This window comes from Brachyhypopomus gauderio, chromosome 19 (assembly GCF_052324685.1).
Source record: "Brachyhypopomus gauderio isolate BG-103 chromosome 19, BGAUD_0.2, whole genome shotgun sequence".
NCBI lineage: Eukaryota > Metazoa > Chordata > Actinopteri > Gymnotiformes > Hypopomidae > Brachyhypopomus > Brachyhypopomus gauderio.
The window spans coordinates 3,137,966-3,162,207 of NC_135229.1; the positions used below are offsets into that span (position 1 = coordinate 3,137,966).

The following is a 24,242-nucleotide window of genomic DNA, read 5'->3' on the forward strand; positions in this document are numbered from 1 at the left end:
TTGACTTTGATTGTGTGATGTGATTGGTTTGCTGTGCATTCAGGTAATTGTGGATGTCCATATTTGGTGGTACAGATGACTGTGTGACCGTCTTATTGGACAGCCAGTGTCTCATCTTTAGGCCACAACACTTCATTTGCAGCGTGCATGAAGTAGAGCAGTGTGACAACAACTGTGAAAATGACACCTGACAATCAGAAAACCAGCATCAGAAATATCAATCCACACACCACTCTAGGTACCAGAACAGATAGTGTTGTGACCATACACTTTAAGCTTTAAAGACCTCATGAATCTTCTCACAGCTCAGTATCACATGTGGGTTTTACTCTAATTTGTTGTTTGTGTTCTGCAGTGACACAGTCGGAGAATCTTATTAACAAGAAAACCAACATCAGAAAGACAACTCCACAGACCACTCCAGGTACCACCAGTATTATTGATCTATAATTTTTTAAGTAAAATTATTTTTTTTACATTCTATAACTATTACTACAACAACCATGTTCACTATTTCATTGACTTATTTTAAACACAAATGTCATCATATTTCTCATTTGACAAGGTGGCACAAAACTTCCTGTGTCATCGTCAATTTGCTGTTTACACATCACACTTGTGTGACGCCGATGGCGTCGGGACAGAGGCAGCCGGAGACGTGGGTTGAACAGAAGGGAGTTTATTCTCCATAGCAACCAAACCAGTAATAACTCTTAACGCACACACAGAAAGTAATGCAAAGTAATGCTCGCAGCGCATATACAAAAAGGAACACACGTGAAGGACACGTTGGGTCCAGTGACGCTCAGGTAGTGGCAACGTGCAGCATTGGACCAGACGACTTGCGGGCTTAAAAAAGAGCAACGTAACAAGCAACAGGTGTCTAGTATTCTGGTGATTGTGGGAGTGGTTGCGTGCTCGGGGGTGTGTGCTGGGATCGGCTGCTGGCCGGGATGCGCGCCCTCTGGTGGCGACCCGGCCCCCTCACCGTGACAACTTGATTTTACAGTTGTTCCTAAAACATTGAATGTGAAAATGCCATTTACAACGAGTACAGTTTGAACACAGGAAACTGTGCTCGTTATGGACAATGACCACCAAGGAACACAGGATGTATATTCACAAGACTAACGAGGAACTAGACACAGGCGTAAATAATAACCAGAGGCAGAGGACTAAACCAAGAGGTGTGACAACTGAAATTAAAACACTGAGCACATGGCAAATGATGATTGACAGGTGCAGGCGGGGCCAGACTGCGAGATCACTTTGCTTATTTCTTTTCTCACCGTGGAAACAGCTGTGAATGAAGTTCCTGACATTGTCAAACCCTACATTAGGGAGACCATTTCACATATGATCTCAAGCATAGTGTCAGACCAAACAATGGAAAAATAATGTAGAAAGTAGCTGAACTGGTGCTCCACAGGTTTAAACTATAAGTTTCCCAATCTTTACAAACATTTCACACATTACCAGGCTTTCTAAAGCTGATAAAATCACACCATTCCATTACAGTCTAGCTACAGTCAGGAATGTCTCATCATCTACAGAATACACACCCTTTATGTTGTTTCTTGTTGTTGTTTTGGTATAATAAAGCTGTGGATCATACCTGTGATAGCGCAGGTGGTGGAGAAGTAAATGTTCTTTGAGGAACACATGACTGAATCCTGCCTGTTCTCCATATAGGAGACATTTATGTAATGACTGAAATAATTACTCAATATCCCTGATAGAAACAGTGCAGGAACAGATATGGTTCTGCTGTATTCTGAGTTCTGAGGGGGTTAAAGCAAAACACAATATTCATATTCCCATGATTCTTTAGATTGGAACAAGAGAGACACTGGACTGTCTGACAATGATAAACCCACGTGAGTGCAACAAACCCAAATTATTATTATGTGAGAACTTGCTGAAGAGAATGGAGAAGGTTCTCATGAGGCAAATCATTGTTACTGCAGGCTATACTGAGTTGTGTGTAATTAAACATTACAGTGATACTCTAAACTATGAAATTGTAGTGGTTACCTGCCTACTGCTTAGTTAATAAGTACTTAAACATTAATTAAGGAACCGTATTGTTACTACTTGGACAAAGATAATCTAACTTTGACAGGGCTGAATTTAATAATCTGCCATTTTTGACTCAAGATAATGTGCACAGGAAGTGAAGCATTGTGGACGTCTCAACAGTTTGGCCCATTGTGATTCATCAATGGTTTGTTTTATGTTTCAGAGATGTCGTGGAGTTCTGCATTTCACACAACTGAACCACTGATGTACGATTCTTGTGGACTAAGATTAGTGAAATTCTTGTGGTGATAAGATTGTGGCCTATACTATTGGAGTTTTAAATCATGATGAAATCTTTTGTACCAAGTGTGTACCAAGAAATGCATATTCAAGCACATTCAATTTTGTATTTCTAGTCTAACATTGCCCTGTACATACCTAAACTATATCCCTTCATATTAAGTTGTATATTATTGTTGTATTAAGAAAAGTTCCTGTTTTCACTGTTGTAAACCTGTTCAGTGACTAGTTACATGGGACAGACTATGAAACATTATAAAACTAATAGTTTACATGAGAAAATGGTCTCACTTCTCTCTTCTGACAGTCTGTTTTTCATGTATTTCAACACTGTCATGTTTTTTGTTCTACTTACTATAGTGAATGTAAAGGTGAGCTATATGAATACATCTCCATTATCATCATTACTGATGTTGTTGTCATTTAGTTGTAATGGAAGTTAAAATTTCAGAGTCAAGAGTGTGTAGACCAGGGGTCGGCAACCTATGGCACGCGTGCCACCGTTGGCACGCCGAGGCATAATCACTGGCACGCGCCACGCTGGACCAGCATCAGCAAAAAAATTAATAATAAAAAATAGAGCACGATCCTCCAATCGAAATCACTCCTCAACGCTCTGCTCGGCGGAGGCGTTTATACTTGGCGATTGATCGCGATATAATACTTAATTTGTGTCCGTTTTCAACCCATCCCACCACCACCCCCCTCCGCTAACAATTTACACTCGTCAAACCAAACCCCCCCTCCCCCCTCCTTTGACTGGACATGTTAAAGTTGGCACTCCATGTCTCAAAGGTTGCCGACCCCTGGTGTAGACTGTTTCTATAGGTTCCAGGAGTCTCCAGCATTTTAATAGGGATTTAAGATTAGAGATAGAACTAGAGACACACGAAGACACATACCTACTGTGGCATCATATGTAATTCCATCATACATAATAGATAGTTCATCTGAAGTTCAGAGATAGAGCTCTTTGGATGTTTTAACAGGTCTTATGTTTGTAATACTCGTGTTTTAACATGCTGTTTACCAATATTTGAAATGTTCACACACACTGTCCTGATGTTAGACGTCATGCCTATGGTTAATGTCTAATGAACATTCATAACATTGTTTTTGGTGTTTTTATGCTTTAAAAAGGATGAAGACTTAAATTTTCTGTGTTCACTGCATACTGTAACTCTATCAGTATAATCACTGCATACTGTAATTGTACCAGGACAGCAGGACTGTCAGTAAAATCAGGGATGAAGCATCCAGACAGACTGAACCCCTGCTGGACACTCTAGGATACCCACCCAACCAGATAACCAGATAGCCCCCCCATCCACCACCCCTGTGACTCCGACTAGTGGGATTATGTAGTGAAGATAATGGATGGATTGATCTTGTAACGTCGATGGAATTAGCATCCGCGAACATGAAGAGAGTGCAGGCAGGGTGGTGTGGATGGCATCACGTGTCTGGGGTGATCTGTGATAGAAGGGTGTCGGCTAGAATGAAAGGAAAGATCTATAGGACAGTAGTGAGACCTGCTATGTTGTATGGACTGGAGACAGTGGCACTGACAAAGAGACAGGTGAGGGAGATGGAGGTATCTGAGATGAAGATGTTGAGATTCTCATTTGGAGTGATGAGGAAGGATAGGATCAGAAATGAGTTTATTAGAGGATCAGCACATGTAGCATGTTTTGGAGATATCTGCTTTTAAAAAAATGCTTAAAACCTATCTTTTAAAATTGGCTTTTAATTTATAATCTACATATCCAAGTGTGTATAAGTATGTGTATGTGTAGGTATGTATATGTATATGTATATGCACGTGTGCATATGTGGATATATATATATGCCCTATATATGTATTTTATGTTTATCTTTTTGTGTATTTTATATATTGAGTGTATTTTTCGGGATAAGGTACACTTGCTGCCTGTTCCTTACATTATCTTATGCCTTCTGTTTTAATGTGTTTTGTAAAGCGTCTTTGAGCACTGTGGAAAGCGCTATATAAATAAAATGTATTATTATTATTATTATTATTATTATTATTATTATTATTATAAAGTTAGAGAAGCCAGATTGAGATGGCTTGGACATGTACAGAGGAGGGAGGAGAGGAATATTGGTAGGAGGGTCTTGAGGATGGAACTTCCAGGCAAGAGGAGGAGAGGTAGACCTAAGAGGAGGTTTATGGATGCAGTGGGAGAGGATATGAGAGTGGCTGGTGTGTCAGTGGAGGACACTCAGGACAGGGCCAGATGGAGGAGTTTGATCCACTGTGGCGACCCCTAAACGGGAATAGCCGAAAGACGAAGAACAACAATACTTGGGTAAGCACTAGAGTAAAAGAAAAAACACGTGCCAAGATTGAGCTTCAATTAAAAAATTTTTTTTGAAATTCTGACATTTCATTCCTTTCCTTATTCTTATAGCTCAAATAGCATGGTCAAAACTATGTTATTCGGTGCTCCTAAGTGATCCTTATTTCCACCTGAATCCATCTTCCCAAGAACTACCGATCTAACCTGCATCATATGGATCGGGCCATACTATGTCTAACAAATAGGAGTGTGTTATATTTACAAAGTAAATTAATGTTAGTCACCAAAATCACACATGTGTAAACAGTGGCGTGCACACATAGACATCAGGTGGTGCTAAAGCACCACCAACTCTGCCCTTTATCAACGAAAGTGCCCTTTTGAAAATTCGGTTTAAAATATATATATATATATATATATATATATATATATATATATATATATATATTATTAACATTTTTCTGAGGTCGGTTTAAAATTATCTTTAGAAAACCTGAGCGATTAAAATCAATGCCCTGAAATGAGCCACCACCTCGCACACACCCGACCTCTCTCTTCCTTTAACACCAGACGCGCTGCAGCAGCAGTTCAGTTCAGCGAGTGGAAGGAAGCGTCTTCAGCACAGCACACACGGTCACAGATAGACTTCTTCTCCCGTGCCCCACCAGCCAGGTCACATACACATCAAGTAAAATCGTACCGTTTGCCCTCTAAGCCCAACGTGAAATCATTTTCTTGTGCTGTAAAATGTCTCATACAGCACCAAACTACTAAGCATTTTTAGCCGACTGGTCACCCGATAAACTAGTCGCTCTAGCCCAAATCAATGATAGATAACGTGAGGACGACCACATACAAATAATTAAGGTAGAGTTTGCAAACCTATGTGTTAAGCTGAACATTTTCTGTTGTATAGGTTTTGTTAAGCAACATAAATTAACACATTTGTTTGTGAAAGAAGAAACGGGAAGTTCCCCATTAACTGTGAAAAATGCCCATCTGCATTCATGTAATGACAACACTCAGTAGCCTATAACTCCTTCTCATACTTTTTGGTCTTTTTACTGTCTTAATTTTAGGCCTATATTGCTTTACTAATTGCAAAATATATGCAACAAGGCCTGCAGACAGTGGAGGGTAAACAGAAGTTAATAGTATATAGTTAATATTGGATATGGATTTTATCAGTTGGCGGTGTGACTTTTTTTCCATTGAAAACTCACGTTTAGAGAATGTTACAAATAAAAGTCAAATTTCATTCAACGTGTGCTTGTAATGTTTTTTTTTATAATAAAGTGCCCCCCCTCCCCCTGAGCACTTGCCCCCCAAAATATCTGTGCACGCCACTGTGTGTAAATACAAACATATGGCTCTTAAAGATCTACGACTTGGTTTATGACAATGTTACTGTTCTATGTCATTGTGGATCATTGTTTAAATTCATTTAGATGTCTACCTTTCTGTGATGGAGAGCAGAGTGAGAGGTGAGAATGGAGTTAAAGATATTGTCCACAATCTCTACAGGTCAGCGCGTCAGAATAAATCATCATGGAGATCTGGTGCCATCCGGTGGCTCATCTTCATAGTACATATCACCCGTCAGGAGCACTGAGGCACCTCCTCCCAGCTAGTGATCACGTTGGTCTGAAGGAACCAGCTTAGCTGTCGCTCTATCACTTTTGTGTGCAACACTTTTCTCACTAAGAGTAAAATAATGAAGAAAATCAAGTAATGAAAAAACAATATAAAGAAATGAAAATGTTTTTTTTTTTTTTTGTCCCCCATCTTTGGAGGACAACTTTGTTTTAATATCAAATAATAGATCAAATAATAATTCTGTATAATATAGTGATGACAATTATTGGGGTTAGGTGGACCATGAGAGGATAGAATATAGAAAGAAAAGAGGGGGAGAGAGAGAAAAAGGGAAAAGACAGAAGGGCGAGGAAGAAAAAAAAACATACATAGATATATACGAATATATACATATATATATACACACGCATATATAAAAAAAAGATATAATAATAAAGAAATTAAATATATATAAAAAACAAAACAAAAACAACCAGCTCAAATGACCACTGCAAAGTAGAGCAGAAAGTGTACCCAAGACATACAGCACAAATGACTGTGATCTATATGTATGTATGAATGTGTGTTTATGTGCAACGCAAAAGTGCAACATAGGATAAATGTACAGAATGTACTTGCCAGCAAGGGTAGAGAGCTGCGACAACATCTCCCCAGAGGCCAGAGGCAGGCAGAGCAAGACCCGGGAATCCCACCCGCCCACGGCCCCCCCAGGAGTTGTGGAGTCCCAGGGCCGCATTTCCCAGTGACCCCCGCATGCCCGCCCCAGCAGGCGGGAAAGGGAGACCCCGGACAGTGCCCCCCCAGCCAAGGAGTGCAGGTCCAGGGGAACCAGAGGAAACAGAGCCCCCCCCCGCCATGGGCCAGTAGCAAAGCCCCAGCGCCACGTGCCCCCGGGAACCACCCCCCACCCAGCAGGGCCCCCTTCCCACCGAGGAGCCCCGAGCCGCCCCGGACCACAACCGCCCAGAGGAGCGGGCCAACCGCCCCCACGCCGGAGCACCAGGCCGGGCCCCGGAACCCCAAGGCCCCCCTTCTGGAGTGGAGCAGTAATCACAGGGGAGCAGCCAGGAGTGGACCGGGCACAATAAGCTCCAGACCCAGAACCAGCCGTCCCCACACATACACACTTATTTACATTCACCCCCATATATACACCCCTACATACCTGCACACAACCCCTTATATACACCCTTACCATGTATACACCTACACCCATCCTTAAACACATACGTATACACACATACACGCCCAAACTCACCCTCATATGTAGACCCTCACATATATACACCTACACACACATGTACATTCACCTCAACATACATTCCCACACACATTCACCCACACCCATATACACTTTTGCGGACATATATACCCCCACATATGTACTCACACATTCACCCCAATATATACACACGTCCCCATATCCCCCCACCCAACACGTACTCATTCATCTTCCTATACACACAGAGACAAGGACAAAAACACACATTCATCCAAACTAACACACCCTCTGCGGCGGGGGCAAATGGCTGGACCAGCAAGGATCGGCAGCAGCCCCAGGACGCCCCCAGCCCGGCCCCGCGCTAGCGACCCACCCCCGCCCCAGCAGGGAGCAGGAAACGGGTGAAGGAAGGCCTTCCCACCTCTCCACCCCCAGTGCTGTGTAGGTGTTGGTGTATATGCATGTATGGTAGTGTGTGATACAGTGCAGTTAAAATTGAGGGGACAGGTGTTAGGACAAACGTGGGAAAGGGCCCGGGCCACTGGACGACGTGTGTCCACACCGTCCCCTCAAAGGCCCTCAATGTCTAAAGTGCAGTAAAAAACTGAGGGACAGACAGTGGTGAGGAGACGGGTGAACCATGGTAGCAGGCCCACCTCGTCAACCTCTGGGTACATGCCTGCCCCCCAGGATCCTAAATGTAAAAGGACTGTGTGTGTGTGTGTGTGTATGTGTGGGGGATGGGTGGGTGGAAATGCGTAGGTCCAGAGGAAATGGTCCTCTGGAAGAGGAGAGCCTGCTTGCTAGCTGGCTCATTAGGCACCGAGATTCGCTGCCCTCCCGGCTCGAGGCAGGGAGCGGCCAACCCGGGGAGACTGGGGGGGACATCCCACCCCGTCACCGTATCCAATCCCGGCCCCCACCACCCCCAACGCCGAGAGTAGGCATCCACATACACCTAAACACATACTCTCACACACGTATACCCCCACACACGTTCATACCATATATATATCTCCACACACATTCATCCCATATGTATACCCACACACATTCATCCCATATATACATCTCCACACACATATACACCCACACACCTTGTGCCATGTGCACATCTCACCCATGCAGGCACCCACCACCATACCTATCGCACAATAATCATACAACAATAGACATCAACAGGGTAAAGATGTGCTGGTCTGAGTCCGGAACCCAGCGCCCCCGGCCCACCCCAGATACCCCCAACAGCCACCGCCCCACTCCCACCACCCAGGTACCTCACAGCCCCAAGGCCCAGACCCAACGCCCCGACACAAGGCCGACCGACCCACCCCACCCAGCGGTGCGCCCCCACGCGGGCCCCGGGTCCCGCCACCTAGCCCTGCAGGGGAGGCCGGCCACCTCCCTGAGGGCCAGCACCTGCTCCCCCCGCACCCCCGGCCCCACACCCCAGAGACCAGAGGCAGCGCCACCCGAGCCCCCCACCGCCAGCCAGGACAAGCACACAAACATCCCAGGTCGGCAGCCCCGGCCCTCCCGCCCAGAAAGTGGCCGGCACGAGCAGTCCCCCCAGAGTCGACCCCCAGCCACCAACTAGGCCACCCGGGAGCCGATGCCCCAGCCAACCACCCCGACTAGCTAATGGAACTGATCAGTGGGAACCAAAGGGAATTAAATTCCTCCAACTGGTCTTTAGAGGAAGCAGACATTCTCTCCAGACAGATGTGATCGAGTAATACATTTTTGTAATGATTAATATGCAGGTCCTTTTTTGCTTTCCAATTCATGAGGATGGTTTTCTTGGCGATGCATAGAGCAGTAAGAACTATGTGTGATGAGTTTGCCTCCATAGCCAATTCACTGACGTCTCCTAGGATGCACAGTCTGGGTGACGTTGGGATGCAGCATTTAAACCACGTGGACAAGTCTACACATACCTTCTGCCAGAATTCCTGAACAGGCCTACAATCCCATATAGCATGCATATAGTGATCAATTATACTGCCTGTACAGTGGGTGCATATGTTTGACTGTGCTAGGCCCATTTGGAACATCCTTTGTCCTGTATAGTGTGTTCTATGAAGGACTTTGTATTGTATAAGTTGTAAGTTGGGGTTTTTACTTATTTTGAAAATATTTGTACATATATCTGTCCAAAAGTGTTGATCTGGATTAATAGAGAGATCTTGTTCCCATTTGGCTATCGGAAGGGAGATTGAGTCATCAAATTTTAACAATAATTTATATAGTTTTGATAATAATTTAGGAGTACATAGATTTAAAAATTCAGTTACCCATACTGATATTTCTAGATTCAGTTGATTGCGGTTGAAAGAAATGAAAATGTTGAAAAGTGAAAACTTTTCTGAAACAGCAAATAGAAGGACAAGAATCAGTGACGTTATTTGTGGTGCTACTTTTGTCAAACACGCAGACTTCACGTGATGATGTTGGACGTTGCAGAAGAGGTGTGATAGTGCATGTTAAAGTGTTGTCTCCTACATTAGAGGAAGTGAACGACACGGCAAGTACTGAGAGGAGGAGAGAGGAGTAACACACACCTGCTGTGAAAGGCTGATGAGCTGAACCTGTTCTGATGACAGAATAAATAGTTTTATTCAACATCGTGTGATGTGATTGGTTTCCTGTGCATTCTGGTAACTGTGGATGCATTCAGTGTTTCAGAGGACTGTGTGACCGTCTCATTGGACAGTCAGTGTCTCATCTTTAGGCCACAACGCTTCATTTGCAGCGTGTCTGAAGTAGAGCAGTGTGATGCACTCTGGGAAAACCTCCTCCTGCAGGTTACAGCCTCACTCTGCAATCGTACCCATATTAGACTGACAACCAGCACCACTGTGTCCAGTAAAGACATGTGGTTACACTGGCATTCACACACCACCCAACATAATTCACACACAGTACACAACAGAACTGTTTCATGTCTTTCACAGTCCTGTTGGTCTTCCATTTGTTCTACTCTTCCTGTTCTACTCTTACTATTTTTAATATCATTAGTGTTAATATCATCTTCATCATCTAAAGGACTTTGTAAGCTTGTTTTTAAAGGTTCTATACATACAACAAATATATTGAGAGAGGGAAATAATGAGAGAAAATAATGTTCTCCTTATTAATAAAAACCAAATTGACCCAAAATTGCTTGTTTTCTTTATTTTTGTCTTTCATCATTTTTAGTGAATTAGTGAAATAGCAGAAGAGATGTAAAAATGTGAGACAAACAAGTACATCACTCAGACCAAGTGTCTGATGCAGGAAGTGTGTTGGTCATTTGTGTCCTGCAGCAACTGTTACATGTGTTGTTACTCTCTCATGGATTCTATCGTTCTCTTTGTGTTTCTCCTCTGCATCTCAGGTAAGATTAGCGCTGGTTCACTTCTATGAACCACCTGTGTGGTCTTCAGTTTCATGGGTGTAACTGGTTCTTTATTAGCTGACCTATTTCAGAGTGCAGTGTGGCTCCAGACAGCTCTGAACTGATCTTCACTTTAACATTGGACATAAATCCTACCTGTTCAGTACTGAGATACAGACAGTGATATTTGTAAAGCAGTGTGTGTGTATGTGTGTGTGTGTGTGTGTGTGTGTATCTGCAGACTCAGAGAACATGAGGACGCTGAAGCATGTTGCTGTAAAAAGTGGAGATTCTGTCACTATTCCATGTTTTTATGATGAATCCTATAAATCAAACAACAAATTCTGGTGTCATGGATACTATTGGGCCTCTTGCACCATAGTAACTTATACAAACACACATTGACGCACATCAGTTATTGATCATCCAACCCACAATATGTTCACTGTGGAACTGAACAGACTGAACACTGATCACTCTGGATGGTACTGGTGTGCTGCTGAAATTGGTGATAAATATAATCCGGATGATAAGGATTATTTGTATCTGACAGTTAGTACAGGTAAGAAATCTCTCTCTATTAAATATAGACTTGCAGACTGTTTGTAAGGCTTCTATCAGATGTTTCTTATGGTGGAGGACATGTTTACACTGCTGTATTTATATGTGTTTGTTCAGCTCCTGCGGTGTCTGTGTTGGGGAGCAGAGTGAGTGGAGAGGAGGGGAGCAGCGTCAGTGTCCAGTGTCTCTACAGTGCTGCATATCAGAATAAACAGAAGCAGTGGTGCAGATCTACAGACTGGAGCTGCTACACAGTGGGGAGGACTTACACATCCCAGAATTCAGCAGTGTGGATCAGGGAAGGAATAAGATCCTTCAAGGTGGAGATGACTGGACTGAAGAAGAGTGATGCTGGCTGGTACTGGTGCTCTGTTGGAGATGTACAGGTTCCTGTTCACCTCAATTTAACTGATGCACTCACAGGTATGTTTGCATGTACCTTTGTGTTTTAAGGAAATAATTAAGTGGTGAAACTATATGTCGGTGCATATTTAAACCATGACAGCACTGACGAGAGACAGAATAACTAATCCTGTGTTTGTGGTGTAATACTAGATTTGGTCCCAGTGTGAAAGAGTAGAAGTGAGTCAGTTTGACTCTTTCATATTTTCATATTTCATATTTTGACAGTGCAGTTACTATATTGTGAAATACATGTAAGCACTGTAAGAACAACAAATATACCTGGACATTCTAATATTGGCAACATTGCAAACAGGTGCGTAAGACTACTGACATGTAAGCAGTGCTGTATTACAAGTTGTGTTAGAAATCATCAGGTGGTCTAAATTGACCTTCTCTCATTTTTAGATTTTGAACACACCTCCCTCACACTGGACACTTCTGGTAGCAGCAGATCAGCTAAATCATTTAAATTAGAATTTTGCCATTATAAAATACATTTGTTAGTTGTATTAAACAATATCTGTGACTGCAGTTTCTAGCAGTGATCACAGCATGTAAATTTAATCATCACTTTTCTATATTGTACTGAAGAAAACAACATCACATGATTAACCGTGAGCCTGGCTCAAAGTGGAACTGCTATGTTATGTGTTGCATCTTATGCATTTACTAATGTGGTAGTTTATAGTGTCCAAATGCAAACATCCATATCCTGTGTAACATTGTAGCTCACCAGAGGTGTGAATTAAACCAGGATCACTATGCTAATTAATCAGAGGTGACACCTGATTAGCCAGAGGTTAACTGGGTGAGACACCTTAGGGGTTAGGTGGGTGGGACCCAATTTCTGAGTTACCTTATAGCTGTGAGCGAGTGAAAGCCATAGGAGGAAAAGAACCCAGGTCACCACGTAGGTAAACCAGAACCTTGACCACAGAACCAAGAAACCAGATGACACAGCTTGAAATCAAAAGGAACAAAAGGGGGGGGGGGCAAAGGATGGCAGGGGAAAGACACAGAAACAGAAACACACTTCCCAACAAAAGTAGTAGCCAAAAAGGGGAACACAAGGAAAGTACACAAACTTGTCTTTTTATTTTCAACAAAATAAAAGATGGAGGAGGTACTACCCGAGAGGAAAGAGAAGCACTCGAGAGGAGAAAAGAAAAGAAACAAAGAGAGCAGGTCCCAAAACCTCTACCAGTAGTTACCAGCTGATCCGTACGCCAGAACACCAACCAACCTTTCATCAATAAGTGTCTTACAGTGAGCTGCTTATAAGGGCCACAGAGCAGGTGTAGCTCATCTAGCCTGATTAGCAGTATAGTGTTGGAACCCACCATTACATTCTGTTCCTTGTTTAAAATACTTTTCTTTTCCTGTCTGTTACTCACTCCATATTTTTATGCTTTTCTGTAAATATCTGAGAATGAGTTTCTACAACACTACAACACTAGAGTAGTCTAAAACACTACTGTTTCAGCAACAATATGTTTCGTCAGTTCCGCAAGAGTTCGTTTTAGATTTCTGGTTAACAATCTCACACTTTCTTGTCTACTATCTGGTTAACACCATAACACCATATTTTATCTGACAGTTTCACATGTTCTTCTACAGCTATAACTCACAGGAATACAACTGAAAACAAAGAACAAACCCAAGAAAACAAGTAAATGATGATTCATTGATGATCACTTCTACAAATCTTTCTAGTGTCCATAACAACATACATTCATTGATGTGCCAAAACACTTCTATGGACCAGATAAATGTACTGTCCATCACTGGTTACACTCCACAGTGATGTAAAACACAGGATATAAAATATTTACTCTCTTACATTTACATTACATTTACTCTCCTCTGACTCATTTAGTAAGAAATGTGCTAACAAATATTTCACCTCTACAGGGAAGAAAGGATCACAGTCATTTGGAGTCTGATGGGGGTGGGACTTCTACTGCTGACCGGTCTGGTTTGTAGCATCTGTATGGCAAAGAGGAAGTGTAGTAAGTGTCCCTGATGTGGGTAAGACCTAAAGACATTGAAGCTATTGCTATTAAAAACACTTTAAAACATCCTGAAAGGCAGCGTTAATTTTAGTTATTGTACGTAAGTACTCTTACCACTGTAAACACGAACACTGCACTGGTCAGTCATGGGTCATTCACAGGATGGTTGTGAGAGTTTGTAAGAGTGTTGCTTGAGTGTCAATGTTTCTACTATAGTAGACTGGACTGTAATTGAACATGTCCAGCAAAGCAAATGTCCTTTGGTCAAAACAGACCACTAACACCTTAAATGCAAATTATTTGTGTCAAACTAAACAACATGAGCTGTAGTGTCTAGTTTGACTTACAAACACCAACTCCAAAATTGGAGTAAATACTCATCAATAAATGTTTCTAAAGTGTCTGGGGAGTGTAGTTTAACTGGCTATTAACTAACTGACATTATCTAACTATCACTTCAATCACATCCAGAAGTACCAAGGTCAGCCGGCTCTGCAGAGACAGACACACACACTGCAGCCTCCACGGTTAGTACTGAACTTCATGTGTGATCCCAGTCATTGTACTGATTAGCTGAAAAACAGGAAGTTCTGAATTCCTTCTTAAAATGCTTAAAATGTTCTCCTGCTCTTTCAGTCTGATGATACGGTGCTGTACAGTTCAATTGGTTTCAAGTCAAAGAAGTCAAAACAACGAAGCTTGGAGAAGGTATGATTCAGGGTTGCCAACTCTCACGCATTGAGCATGAGACACACGCATTTGACCGTTTTCACACACTCTCACGCCACTCTTCCGATATCTCATGCCCAAAAAAAAAATTCAGTTTATTTACCTCTGATCCACATCTATGATTCAATGAGTTACTAGTTCGCTCTGGCCAACCACCGGCGATCGACAGATCGCAATATAACACTTAATTTGTGTCCATTTTACGTTCACCACCCCCCGCTCAACAATTTACACCTGCCACCTCCTCCAGGTTAAAATCTCACTCCAAGCGAACGTCAAAAGTTGGCAACCCTGTATGATTATTCTGAAACATAATCATTAACACAAACATATCAATATTATTATTGTTGTTGATTTCTCCTTGTTCAGAAGGTCTGATGAGATGCATCATTATTTGTTTGTGTGTGATAGCTAACAGTACAGTATAAACTGGCTTTAGTTATTTGTAAGAATGACGTATTAAGCTTCACTGATAAATCCATGTTATGTATGTTAGAGATGTAGTGTAGTAACCAGCAGGTGTGCTGATGAAGACCTTGGCTGACCTTCATCCTTAACCTCTCCCTGTTCCAACAGCCTCCAGATGCTCATAATGGCATCATCTACAGTTCTGTTGCTAACCATTAAATCTTGTGTATTGGTCCTATCATTGCTCACCAAGCGAACAGTAAGTACTTCATCCTTCATCTGGACAACTTTTCCAGTAATATTATTTAATTTCCAATTATTACATAATTTCAATTTAAACAATTTGGGGATCTGTAGGGCATCAGATTTGTTGTCAAAATACTAAAACTGCTTTATAAGGGAGATATAGATGTGAACATAAGAGAGCAGGGCAGTTTTGGGGTGTAGTTCTTTCTACTACGCTGCTCTCAGAATGCTTAACACCCATCACATGACCTGACGGGGGGCGGGGCCTTAGTGATACTGCACAATGGATTCAGTGACTTCAGTGACTTTAGCTGGCCTGTGAACTTTATTTAGGAGATCCTCATTTGAATCTTTCCAGCAAAGCATTACTGCTGGAAAATCAACTTAATGATGAATATGACTGACAACCATGGAATGACATCAACTTACAATAAACCTCAAGAAGTCCCTCAGGATCTCACACAGTTCCAAGCCTGCAGTAGTAGTCAGTGTGCATAAGTTGACATCTAACTGTCACCTGAACCCTGCCAGGTCTCACACACCAATCACGTCCCCTTCCAACTCCAGCCCACAATCTCCAGTTCACTCATTATTATTTACACCCGTGTCTCATTTCAAACTGTTTAAACCCTACAGGGTCCTGAGTTCAGTGTTTCACATTGTGACGGTCATGGACGGACCGCACATTTCCTCCATCTTTTCCTTTTTTATTTCACGCACGCACACACACACACACACACACACACACACACACACACACACACACACACACACATATATGCACACACCTGTACGTTTGCTCACACGCTGACGTTGGCGTTCAGTTCCCCAAAGGCCCTGGATGAAAGCGCTGCCCAGAAATGCTATGAAGCTAATCGGCAACCGAGACTTTTGTCCCGCTATGGACTGCGGCGTGTCGTGGAAATTTTCTAATAAATGGATGAGGACTCAGACGTGGTTAAATGATTAATTTATTACAAAAATATAAATATATATAAATAGGACAAAGACAGACACAAGACAGACACAGACATGAGAGTCTCATTCAAGCATGACAACTCTGAAGGCAGGGGGGCGCTCCCCCTGCTTATATACAATCTTAAACACAATTCAGCAGTTCTAACAGCAGGTTATCTTAAGCACAGCATGTTCCAAAACACAGGCGCCCAGCAAGCTACTTTGTCTCACATGTGTGTATCTCCTAATATGGACTTCCCTAGAGCTAGCGGAAGCAACTGATGTATCAGTTGAACACAGAGAAAGCTGAATGACCCAAGTATAGTGACTACCAGTTAACAGAGTGCTCTTACCCTCAGCACTCTCCCTGACCTGGGTCACGTATAGCACACATGCATAATATGAACTAAACATGGTTACACTGAATCACACTACTTCATTATTGTAGTCCTTCTGCTTAGTCAGAATGGACATGTCCTAAATCATAAAGTTCATAATGATCTCTTATAATAATTAAACATAATCTAATTAATAGTTATTAATCAATAATCAATAATTTCTCTCACACTTCCCCCCTTTGATTCTGTGTAATCATTAAAAAGGAGAGAATAAATCATTAAGTCTATCATAAATCGTCAACTTAAGTCAGGCTCTAGAGTCAGTTAAGCTGCTCAGGGCCATCGGGCACAACCCAGCCAGTCGCCAGGTCGTCCCAGACGTCTTCCTTAAACAGACGTCCCAAGGAGTCTGCTATCTCAGGCTCCTTTAAGTCGTCGTGCAAGGCCATCTGAAAATGCTGACGCATAAGGCCAGTAAGCCACGACGAACAGCAAGACAAAATACAAGGCAGCAAACACAACAGCTAAATGATTATTACAATTGGTAAAATCATAGTCAGCATCCAATGTCCCCATGGGCCTAGCCATGAAGTGATCCACCCAAACCAGGTTCTTGAACCTCGGCCTTCATGTGATCAATTAAATCAGTAATATTATCATAGTAATCTGGAATGCTGAAACAACATGAAACATTGATTTTCTTACACACATCTCCTTCTTTTGTGAGGAGGAGGTCTAAAGCTAGTCTATTCTGGACCTATACTTGTCTAATTTCTTTCACTTCTTGTTTAATAGGTCAAGGGCAGTCTCAGTACGAGAAGCCAAAGTCAGAACTTGCCATGCAAGTCCATTGATCTTATTCATTGTTGCTGCAGTTCCTCCTCCGAGGAACAGTGACCCCCGTTGTATGATCTCTCAGGTAGAGCAGAGTAGGTTTTCTCTCTGCATGCCCACATTGTTGCCTACTCTGTTACTGGGTTCACGATGCCATGACAGGAGGTGAAACTCCATTCTGCAGAGGAGTTATTTAGTCTAATGGTACATGTTGATTCGTCTCTGGCTGTTGCTACCAGATCAACCTGGCACTTGGTGTGCTCTATCCAAAGATGGCCTTCAAGGCCCCCTCTGAGCATAGACACCACTCTCCCTCAACAGGGGTGGTGTCAAATGCCATGTTGCGAATGCCGGCTCGTGACACCTGGTCATTCGAGTCGCGGTTGTTATTTCCTATGATCCATACTTGCAACATCATCACCTACCCAATCAGGAACCTTACCACTGTGAATGCTAGCGTGAGACATGTTGTAGAATTGACCTGTTAACCTATCAATCTCGCATATGGGTCTGTTAATTAACATTGTAGCCATTTCATAAGTGATTGGTGTTGGTGTTCACGGCATGTGGAAAGGATGGCAAACCAGACTGGGCCGGTTTGGTTTCACTGCAGTAGCAGTGACATTGGACATTACACATGCTTTCTTTCCCTCACACCTCTCCTCCGGTGTGGGGGAGATGACAGTTGCCCCTCCTGTTGAGAAAAGCATCATGTAAAAAACAACAGCATAACATTCATTCTGGCGGCTGCTCTGGAGCTCTTTTGCAGTGGGTGTGGTGTGTCCACGTGGCTCGGCCGCTGGTCTTTACAGCTGTGTTAGTTGTTAGCAGCACGTGGATCTCTGATCAGCACCCAGTCTCCCGGCTGGAGCTCGTGCAGTGGATTCTCTGACACCTCTGACAGCTTTGACCTGCTCAGACAAAATAGAGACAAACTTGTGCAGGATAACATATTAATGGCTCAACAAGTGTGTGTGTGTGTGTGTGTGTGTGTGTGTGTGTGTGTGTCCCATTCCGGCGGCACTACTCCCATGTTTGGAGGCCTTCCAAACACAATCTCAAAGGCTGATAAGCCTGTGCGAGCTTGGGGCCTAGTGTGGCTCTGCCACAAAACCAGAGGCAGACATTTCAATCCTGTTTCCTGAGTTAATTTCCTCTAAAATTTAGTTAATTTAGCTCCTTTAGCCCTTCATGTACGAAGGGAGTGCTGTTGTTATTCAACACCCTCCTGGGTAACCCCCATCGTGGGATTATTATTAAGTCATCTTTGCCACCGTATCTGAATTCTGCTTTGTGATGTGGAAGGCCTCTGTCCATTTGCTAGACATGCATACACACAAGCCTGTATTTCAGCAGGTGTTAGTTCAAAAAGATCAATTTGCCAGTGTTGAAAGGGTTCGGTCAGCGGCAGGTGTCCGGCGGGTGCATGTTTAGGTCTGTTATACCCCTGTGGTGGGACACCAGACAATGTGAACAAAAATTTTTTTTTTTTGGGTGAGTGTGGTTATTCTTAGTGCATGCTATTGCATGCTACTATCCCCCCTTTGCTCATTGTGACTCCTCCCATGAGCAATTTCAATCAGTCCTCTCATATAGGCTGTAGGGACACACGTCTTACCTGTCTCCGTGTGTGTGTCCAGACTCCCCCCATTGTTTTGCACCCCCCCTTTTGCCCATCTCTGTTTGTCTTACATTGTGGCTTGTGTTTGTATTGCTCTGGTTGTTAAGGGTGTGTCTTCTCTGTTACTGTGATCCGTTAGCATCATTTGTGTGTTTGGAGCCTGCAAAACTGTGTGTTGGGCTGTGGAGTCTGTGAAGGCATTGCCTTTTGCTACTGTGTCGCCTGTTCTGGTGTGTGCGGCACATTTGATGATTGCAGTTGTGAAATTAGTTGGTGCTTTATCTTTGACCTTGAGCTGGTAAGGAATGGTGAGCTCAGCTGCTTGGGCAGAATAATGTGGCGGGAGTGATATTGTTTCCAAAACCTCCGTGTGGATAAATGTGCTTTTTTTTTTTTCTGGTCCTTTAAAATTTGAGAAACAGCATGTTTGACCCAAAGGGCGAGTTGAGCGTACCCCACTATATCTCTGAATGCTACCAGTGCCCACACCCAGGCTGCCCCGGGGTCTAGTTTTCCTGAAAAGTAGGCTACTGGCCTCTGTCTGTCACTGTGGGCTTGAGTCAAAACACTGGTCCTTTAACGTCAACACTTCCCAAACACATACGAACACTGAACACACACATCAATTCTGAACTTTTATTTCAGAATTCAAAACTCAGAAACTCAGAACTTTTATTTCAGACTCATTTGTTCAAGCGGGCTTATTCTCTTTAACAAATGTTATTTTTATCTGTTTGTTGTGTCAGAATTTCAATACATACTAGGTCATGACCCAGGAAGTGCACTTTTTTCAGCAATATTGCAATTTTGCTTAGGGACCTTGTGGCCTTCCCTTGCTAGGTGATGTAGCAATGCCACTATGGCTCTCTTTGCATACTTCTCATGTGTTTACACAGAGTATCAGAACATCTACGTAGTGCAACAGTGCAATGCCCTCTGGAAGTTTCAGAGAGGCCAGACTGTCTCGCAGCGCTGCATTGTAAATGGTGGGTGATGTGTATGCACGAAAATGCATTTGCTAGGGCCACTACACTGAACCACTGGCTATCTGGGGGAATCTGGGAAAGAATATTGTGAGGATTTGGCACTTTTGGGGCTCTAACGTGTACTGCTGCATTGACAGCCAGCAAATCCTGCACAAATCGCCATTCTTCCCGCCCTGTTTTCTTAACTGGAAAAATTGGAGTGTGCACGGGTGAGTTAGGGCACAGTACGATCACTCCAGCTTGCCTAAGTGATTGGAAAAACTGGCCTAATTTCCTTTGAGCGCCTCAGGCTTCAAAGGGTATTGATGTTGTTTTGGCCTATAGTAAGATTTTGGGGTGATGTGTATGGGCTCACACCCCCCGTATGAGCCCCAACATCGCTCTTACCTGGTGCCCATAATGCTGCAGGAACAGTTCTGAGTTCCTCTTCCTCTCATTTTTTTTTTCTCTGAGAGGGTAAGGGAGGCGGCTAAAAAATACCAAGGGGTTTAATCAGTTCCACTCCCCACCTGCAGGGGAGCCAGCACGGCGCCGGCTGCATCCACGCCCTCCTGCTAGGGCTAAACATGGTGTTCCTGCCAGGAACTCTCTCCCAATCGGTAATGTCAGACATCTCTGTCATCCATTCACCAACGTCCTGCCATTGTGGCTCCTCGCACACGTTTGCTAGTGACACGTGTGGTTTAGATCGAGGAAATGAGAACAGGTCTTCTTGTTCTATTGTGGTTTGCACCATTGCCGCAGCCCACACGCAATCCCACACAATAGCAGTGACAACCTAGCAATCATGTTTTCCAACATCAAATTTATCCTCAAAACCTCTATCGGGGCCCTCACTCACATGCAACGTGCAGTGAACGAAATATTTAAAATGAAAAGAGGACGCTAGACAAATAGTTTCTAATGCTTGTCTTTTATTCTGCTTACAAAGTTATTGGTGTTTCTTTTAAGTACAAAAAGAGAAAATAACGAGAGTTCATACCACTGTTTGTTCTTCAGGGGCGACGGACTTGCGGGCGGCAAAAAGTGGTTGGTGAGGAACCGAGGCCTGTTTATTTCGTTCCGTCCGGAAACGGCCCGGTTCAGCTTGCCGAAATGTCAGGGGGTTGACTGAGATGGGCTGTGGCTGAATGGTCGTCTATTAAATGTTGGCTGCAATGTTAGGCAATGTTAGATTTTGATTTTCATTCGTGCAAATTGTGTTGTAAATTGTGTGTAATGTTTTACTGATGCATCAGAGTCTGTCTAATGTATGTTTTGAAATGATCAAATCTAAAATGTGGCCATGCTTATGAGTTGGGCTTGATACATGCTGTATGAGATCAAAAGAGTTAAGCATCCTCATGAACTCTGAAGTGATTGGATTTGTGGATATATCCATATGAATATTAAAATCCCCAGCAATTAAAACATAATCAAAATCAACCAAAATCCTTGAAAGCATTTCCTCTAAATCCTCAAGAAAATCTGCATGTAGTCTGGGAGGATGATAGACAACAACCAAAAGAACTGAATAAGTACTGTTGAGTTGTACTGCCAGATATTCAAACGTAGGATGTTCCCCCAATGAGATCTGCTTACAGCGGAATGCTTTATGGTAAAAACATGCAACACAACCACCTCTCTTGTTTACTCTGGAGACATTAAAATAGTTAAAGTCGGGAGGCGAAGCCTCATTTAGCACTATTGCTCCATTGCTATCAAGCCAAGTCTCTGTTAGAAAAAGAAAGTCCAGACAGTAATCTTCAATTAATTTAGCTATTACAAAAGACTTGTTTGTGAGTGAGCGGACATTTAGTAAGGATGTTAGCTGTTTTATAATGTGGTACTGTGACGTGAGTTGTTAAGTCTTTTATAAAGTTTGCTCTATTCTGCATGTGTCCTCCTCTGCTCCTGCGTCGTATGCAATGTAACATATAACCTTTGTGCACAGTTTCACAGCAGTACATTGTGCACATGGCATCGTGGCACAGAAAACATCCACAGAGACATTCAGAAAAATTACAGAAGAACAAAACAAACTTTCGATATAAATACAAAATGTGGTAAAAACAGCCTCAGACAAAAGCAGAAATTAAACAAGCATAGAAGATATACAGGAAAATTTTAGCCCAATTCTTTCCAAAATCACTATGTCTCCAATATAGCTGTGACACGGTGGGATTCAGTAAATAAAACCACTGCATGGTTTGAAGAAAAAGGTGTGGACCCAAGAACAGGTGTTCTGTCGAATTTTCCTACCCATCGAATGCTCCTACCTAGGCTTACTGCGCATGCACAAGTCACTATTACGTCATGATTTTGGCGCTACTACACCCATCGATTTTTCCTGCCTCCTCATTCTCACACAGGCTAAAAACATGTTCATACAAAGATGTAAATAATCCAATTTGCTTGTATTAATATTAATAACAATACATGAATACGCAAAATAAAACTTTTAATTTATAGATTATCTTACCTTTTAAACGCTGATTTGTGCTACATTATGACGTTTCCATATGGTAAACAAACTCTACAGAGATACGTCTACAAATACGCGATGCCCTCGGACACGGTAGGAAATATTCGACAGCCACCTCTATCAATATGCTCTACGGTAGGACATTTCGACAAGGTAGGACAAATCGACAGAACACCTGTAGAACACCGGTGTTACACCAGATTCTGTCACCATCGAGTTTTGTGACCATAGAGGGCTCTATGTCGCAGTTTCTGTTCAGTGGCATGAGTGCTTTACAAATGCTACATAAACTACGCTGATACGCTTTCTACGCTGATACGCAGGCCCCAGCACTGCCCCGCCTATGATCACCAGAGGGCGGTCACGGCCTACATCTAGTAGACGTAATCAGTGAAGATGAGATGCAGCTGATTTGCTCCCTACTTAGGGAGGCCGCTGCCATCTCTTCTTCGCTGAGTTGTTTGTTTCTCTAGAGCAGTCAGCCGGTAACGTTTCCTGGTATACTCCACGTTGCTTTTTGCCTTCTCTCTTTTTCTTCTATCTTTTCCCACGAGCGTTTTGGCGGTGGTCTCGGTTTTTCGTTTTTGTTTTGTGGTTTTAGCGTTTGGGTTTAATACAACCCTACGCAGTGTATGCGCGTTCACGTACCGCCACAGACCATGTGGTTTATGCGCGTGTCCCCGCATAACAGCGATGACTCTGCCTAGAGCTGGCTCGCAAAATGTGCTCGCTGTGGTGGCCGGAGGAGCCGCATCCGAGCCAGCCCAGACTATAGCTGCCACTTTATCGCCATTCACAAAATGATGTGTCTCACACGGCGCCTCATTTAGGGGCCTTAGGTGGGGTTAAGGATGTTGTGAACTCCTAAATAGCTAAATGTGCTATTATCTGTAAATAAAACTACGTTATTGGAACTGCTCTCTCATCCTGCTTCATTCACACTCGATACAGGTGAACTGCAGAGATACATAAACAAGGATTCATTAAACAAGGGCAGCTGAAAAGAAATTCATATCACCAACATTACCATAAAAAAGCATCAGAAAGAGAAGACTAGATATTTCTAAATACCAAACTAAGCAAACAAACAAAACTAGAAACGGCTGAAACCAGTAAAAGAGGGCCAGGACATAAAGAGGTGTGAAAAAAGGAACAAGGTAATTAGAAAAACAAATGATGACCTGAGTGGCAGGTTGAGGCAGGGCCAGACATAATAATAACAAGAGAGGAAATAATGTGAGAAAATGAGAACATGACTTAGACCAAGTGTCTCATCCCCGATGCAGAAAGTGTCATTTGTGCCCTGCAGGAAGTGTTTCGTGTACTGTTACTCTCTCATGGATTCTGTCGTTCTCTTTGTGTGTCTCTTCTGCATATCAGGCAAGATCAGCGTTAGTTCACTCCTATAAACCATCTGTGTGGTCTTCACAGTTTCATGGGTTTAAATAGTCCTTTATTAGCTGACATTTTTCAAAGTATAATGTGGCCCTCTGAAGTAATCTCTGAATCTGAAATAATCTCTGAAGTCATCTTAATTTTACCATCGTACATAAATCTTATGATCAGTACTGAGACACAGTGACTGCTGTACAGTAGTACCTCAGTAAGAGTTGTATGGATATGTATGTTACTGCAGACTCATAGAGCATGAGAACGCTGAAGCATGTTACTTATTTATTACATTCTTTATTTGTATCTGACAGTTAATGCAGGTAAGTAAATCCCTCTGTATTAGATATAGACTTGCTGACTGTTTGTAAGGCTTCTATCTGTAACGGGGGTCCTCAGACTACAGAGGACCCACAGGGTTTTTGTTTGATGGGCTCAGGAGCAAACTCCAAACACAA

At 42.8% G+C, this 24,242-nt stretch overlaps 1 protein-coding gene and 1 long non-coding RNA gene across 2 annotated transcripts; both read left to right on the forward strand.

Moving 5' to 3' along the window:
* Positions 1-318: 318 nt before the first annotated feature.
* Positions 319-2,532, forward strand: LOC143483401 (uncharacterized). The gene is made up of 3 exons (XR_013122490.1): positions 319-424; positions 1,832-1,877; positions 2,243-2,532. It is a non-coding gene; the product is annotated as an uncharacterized LOC143483401 (long non-coding RNA).
* Positions 2,533-7,761: 5,229 nt separating this feature from the next.
* LOC143483331 (CMRF35-like molecule 7) lies at positions 7,762-15,208 on the forward strand. Its single transcript, XM_076982174.1, has 8 exons — positions 7,762-7,859; positions 8,838-8,975; positions 11,541-11,818; positions 13,418-13,469; positions 13,712-13,809; positions 14,284-14,339; positions 14,449-14,520; positions 15,118-15,208. The coding sequence occupies exons 1-8, from the start codon at positions 7,762-7,764 to the stop codon at positions 15,166-15,168; spliced, it is 843 nt and encodes a 280-aa protein (XP_076838289.1). The 3' UTR covers positions 15,169-15,208.
* The last annotated feature ends 9,034 nt before the right edge of the window (positions 15,209-24,242 follow it).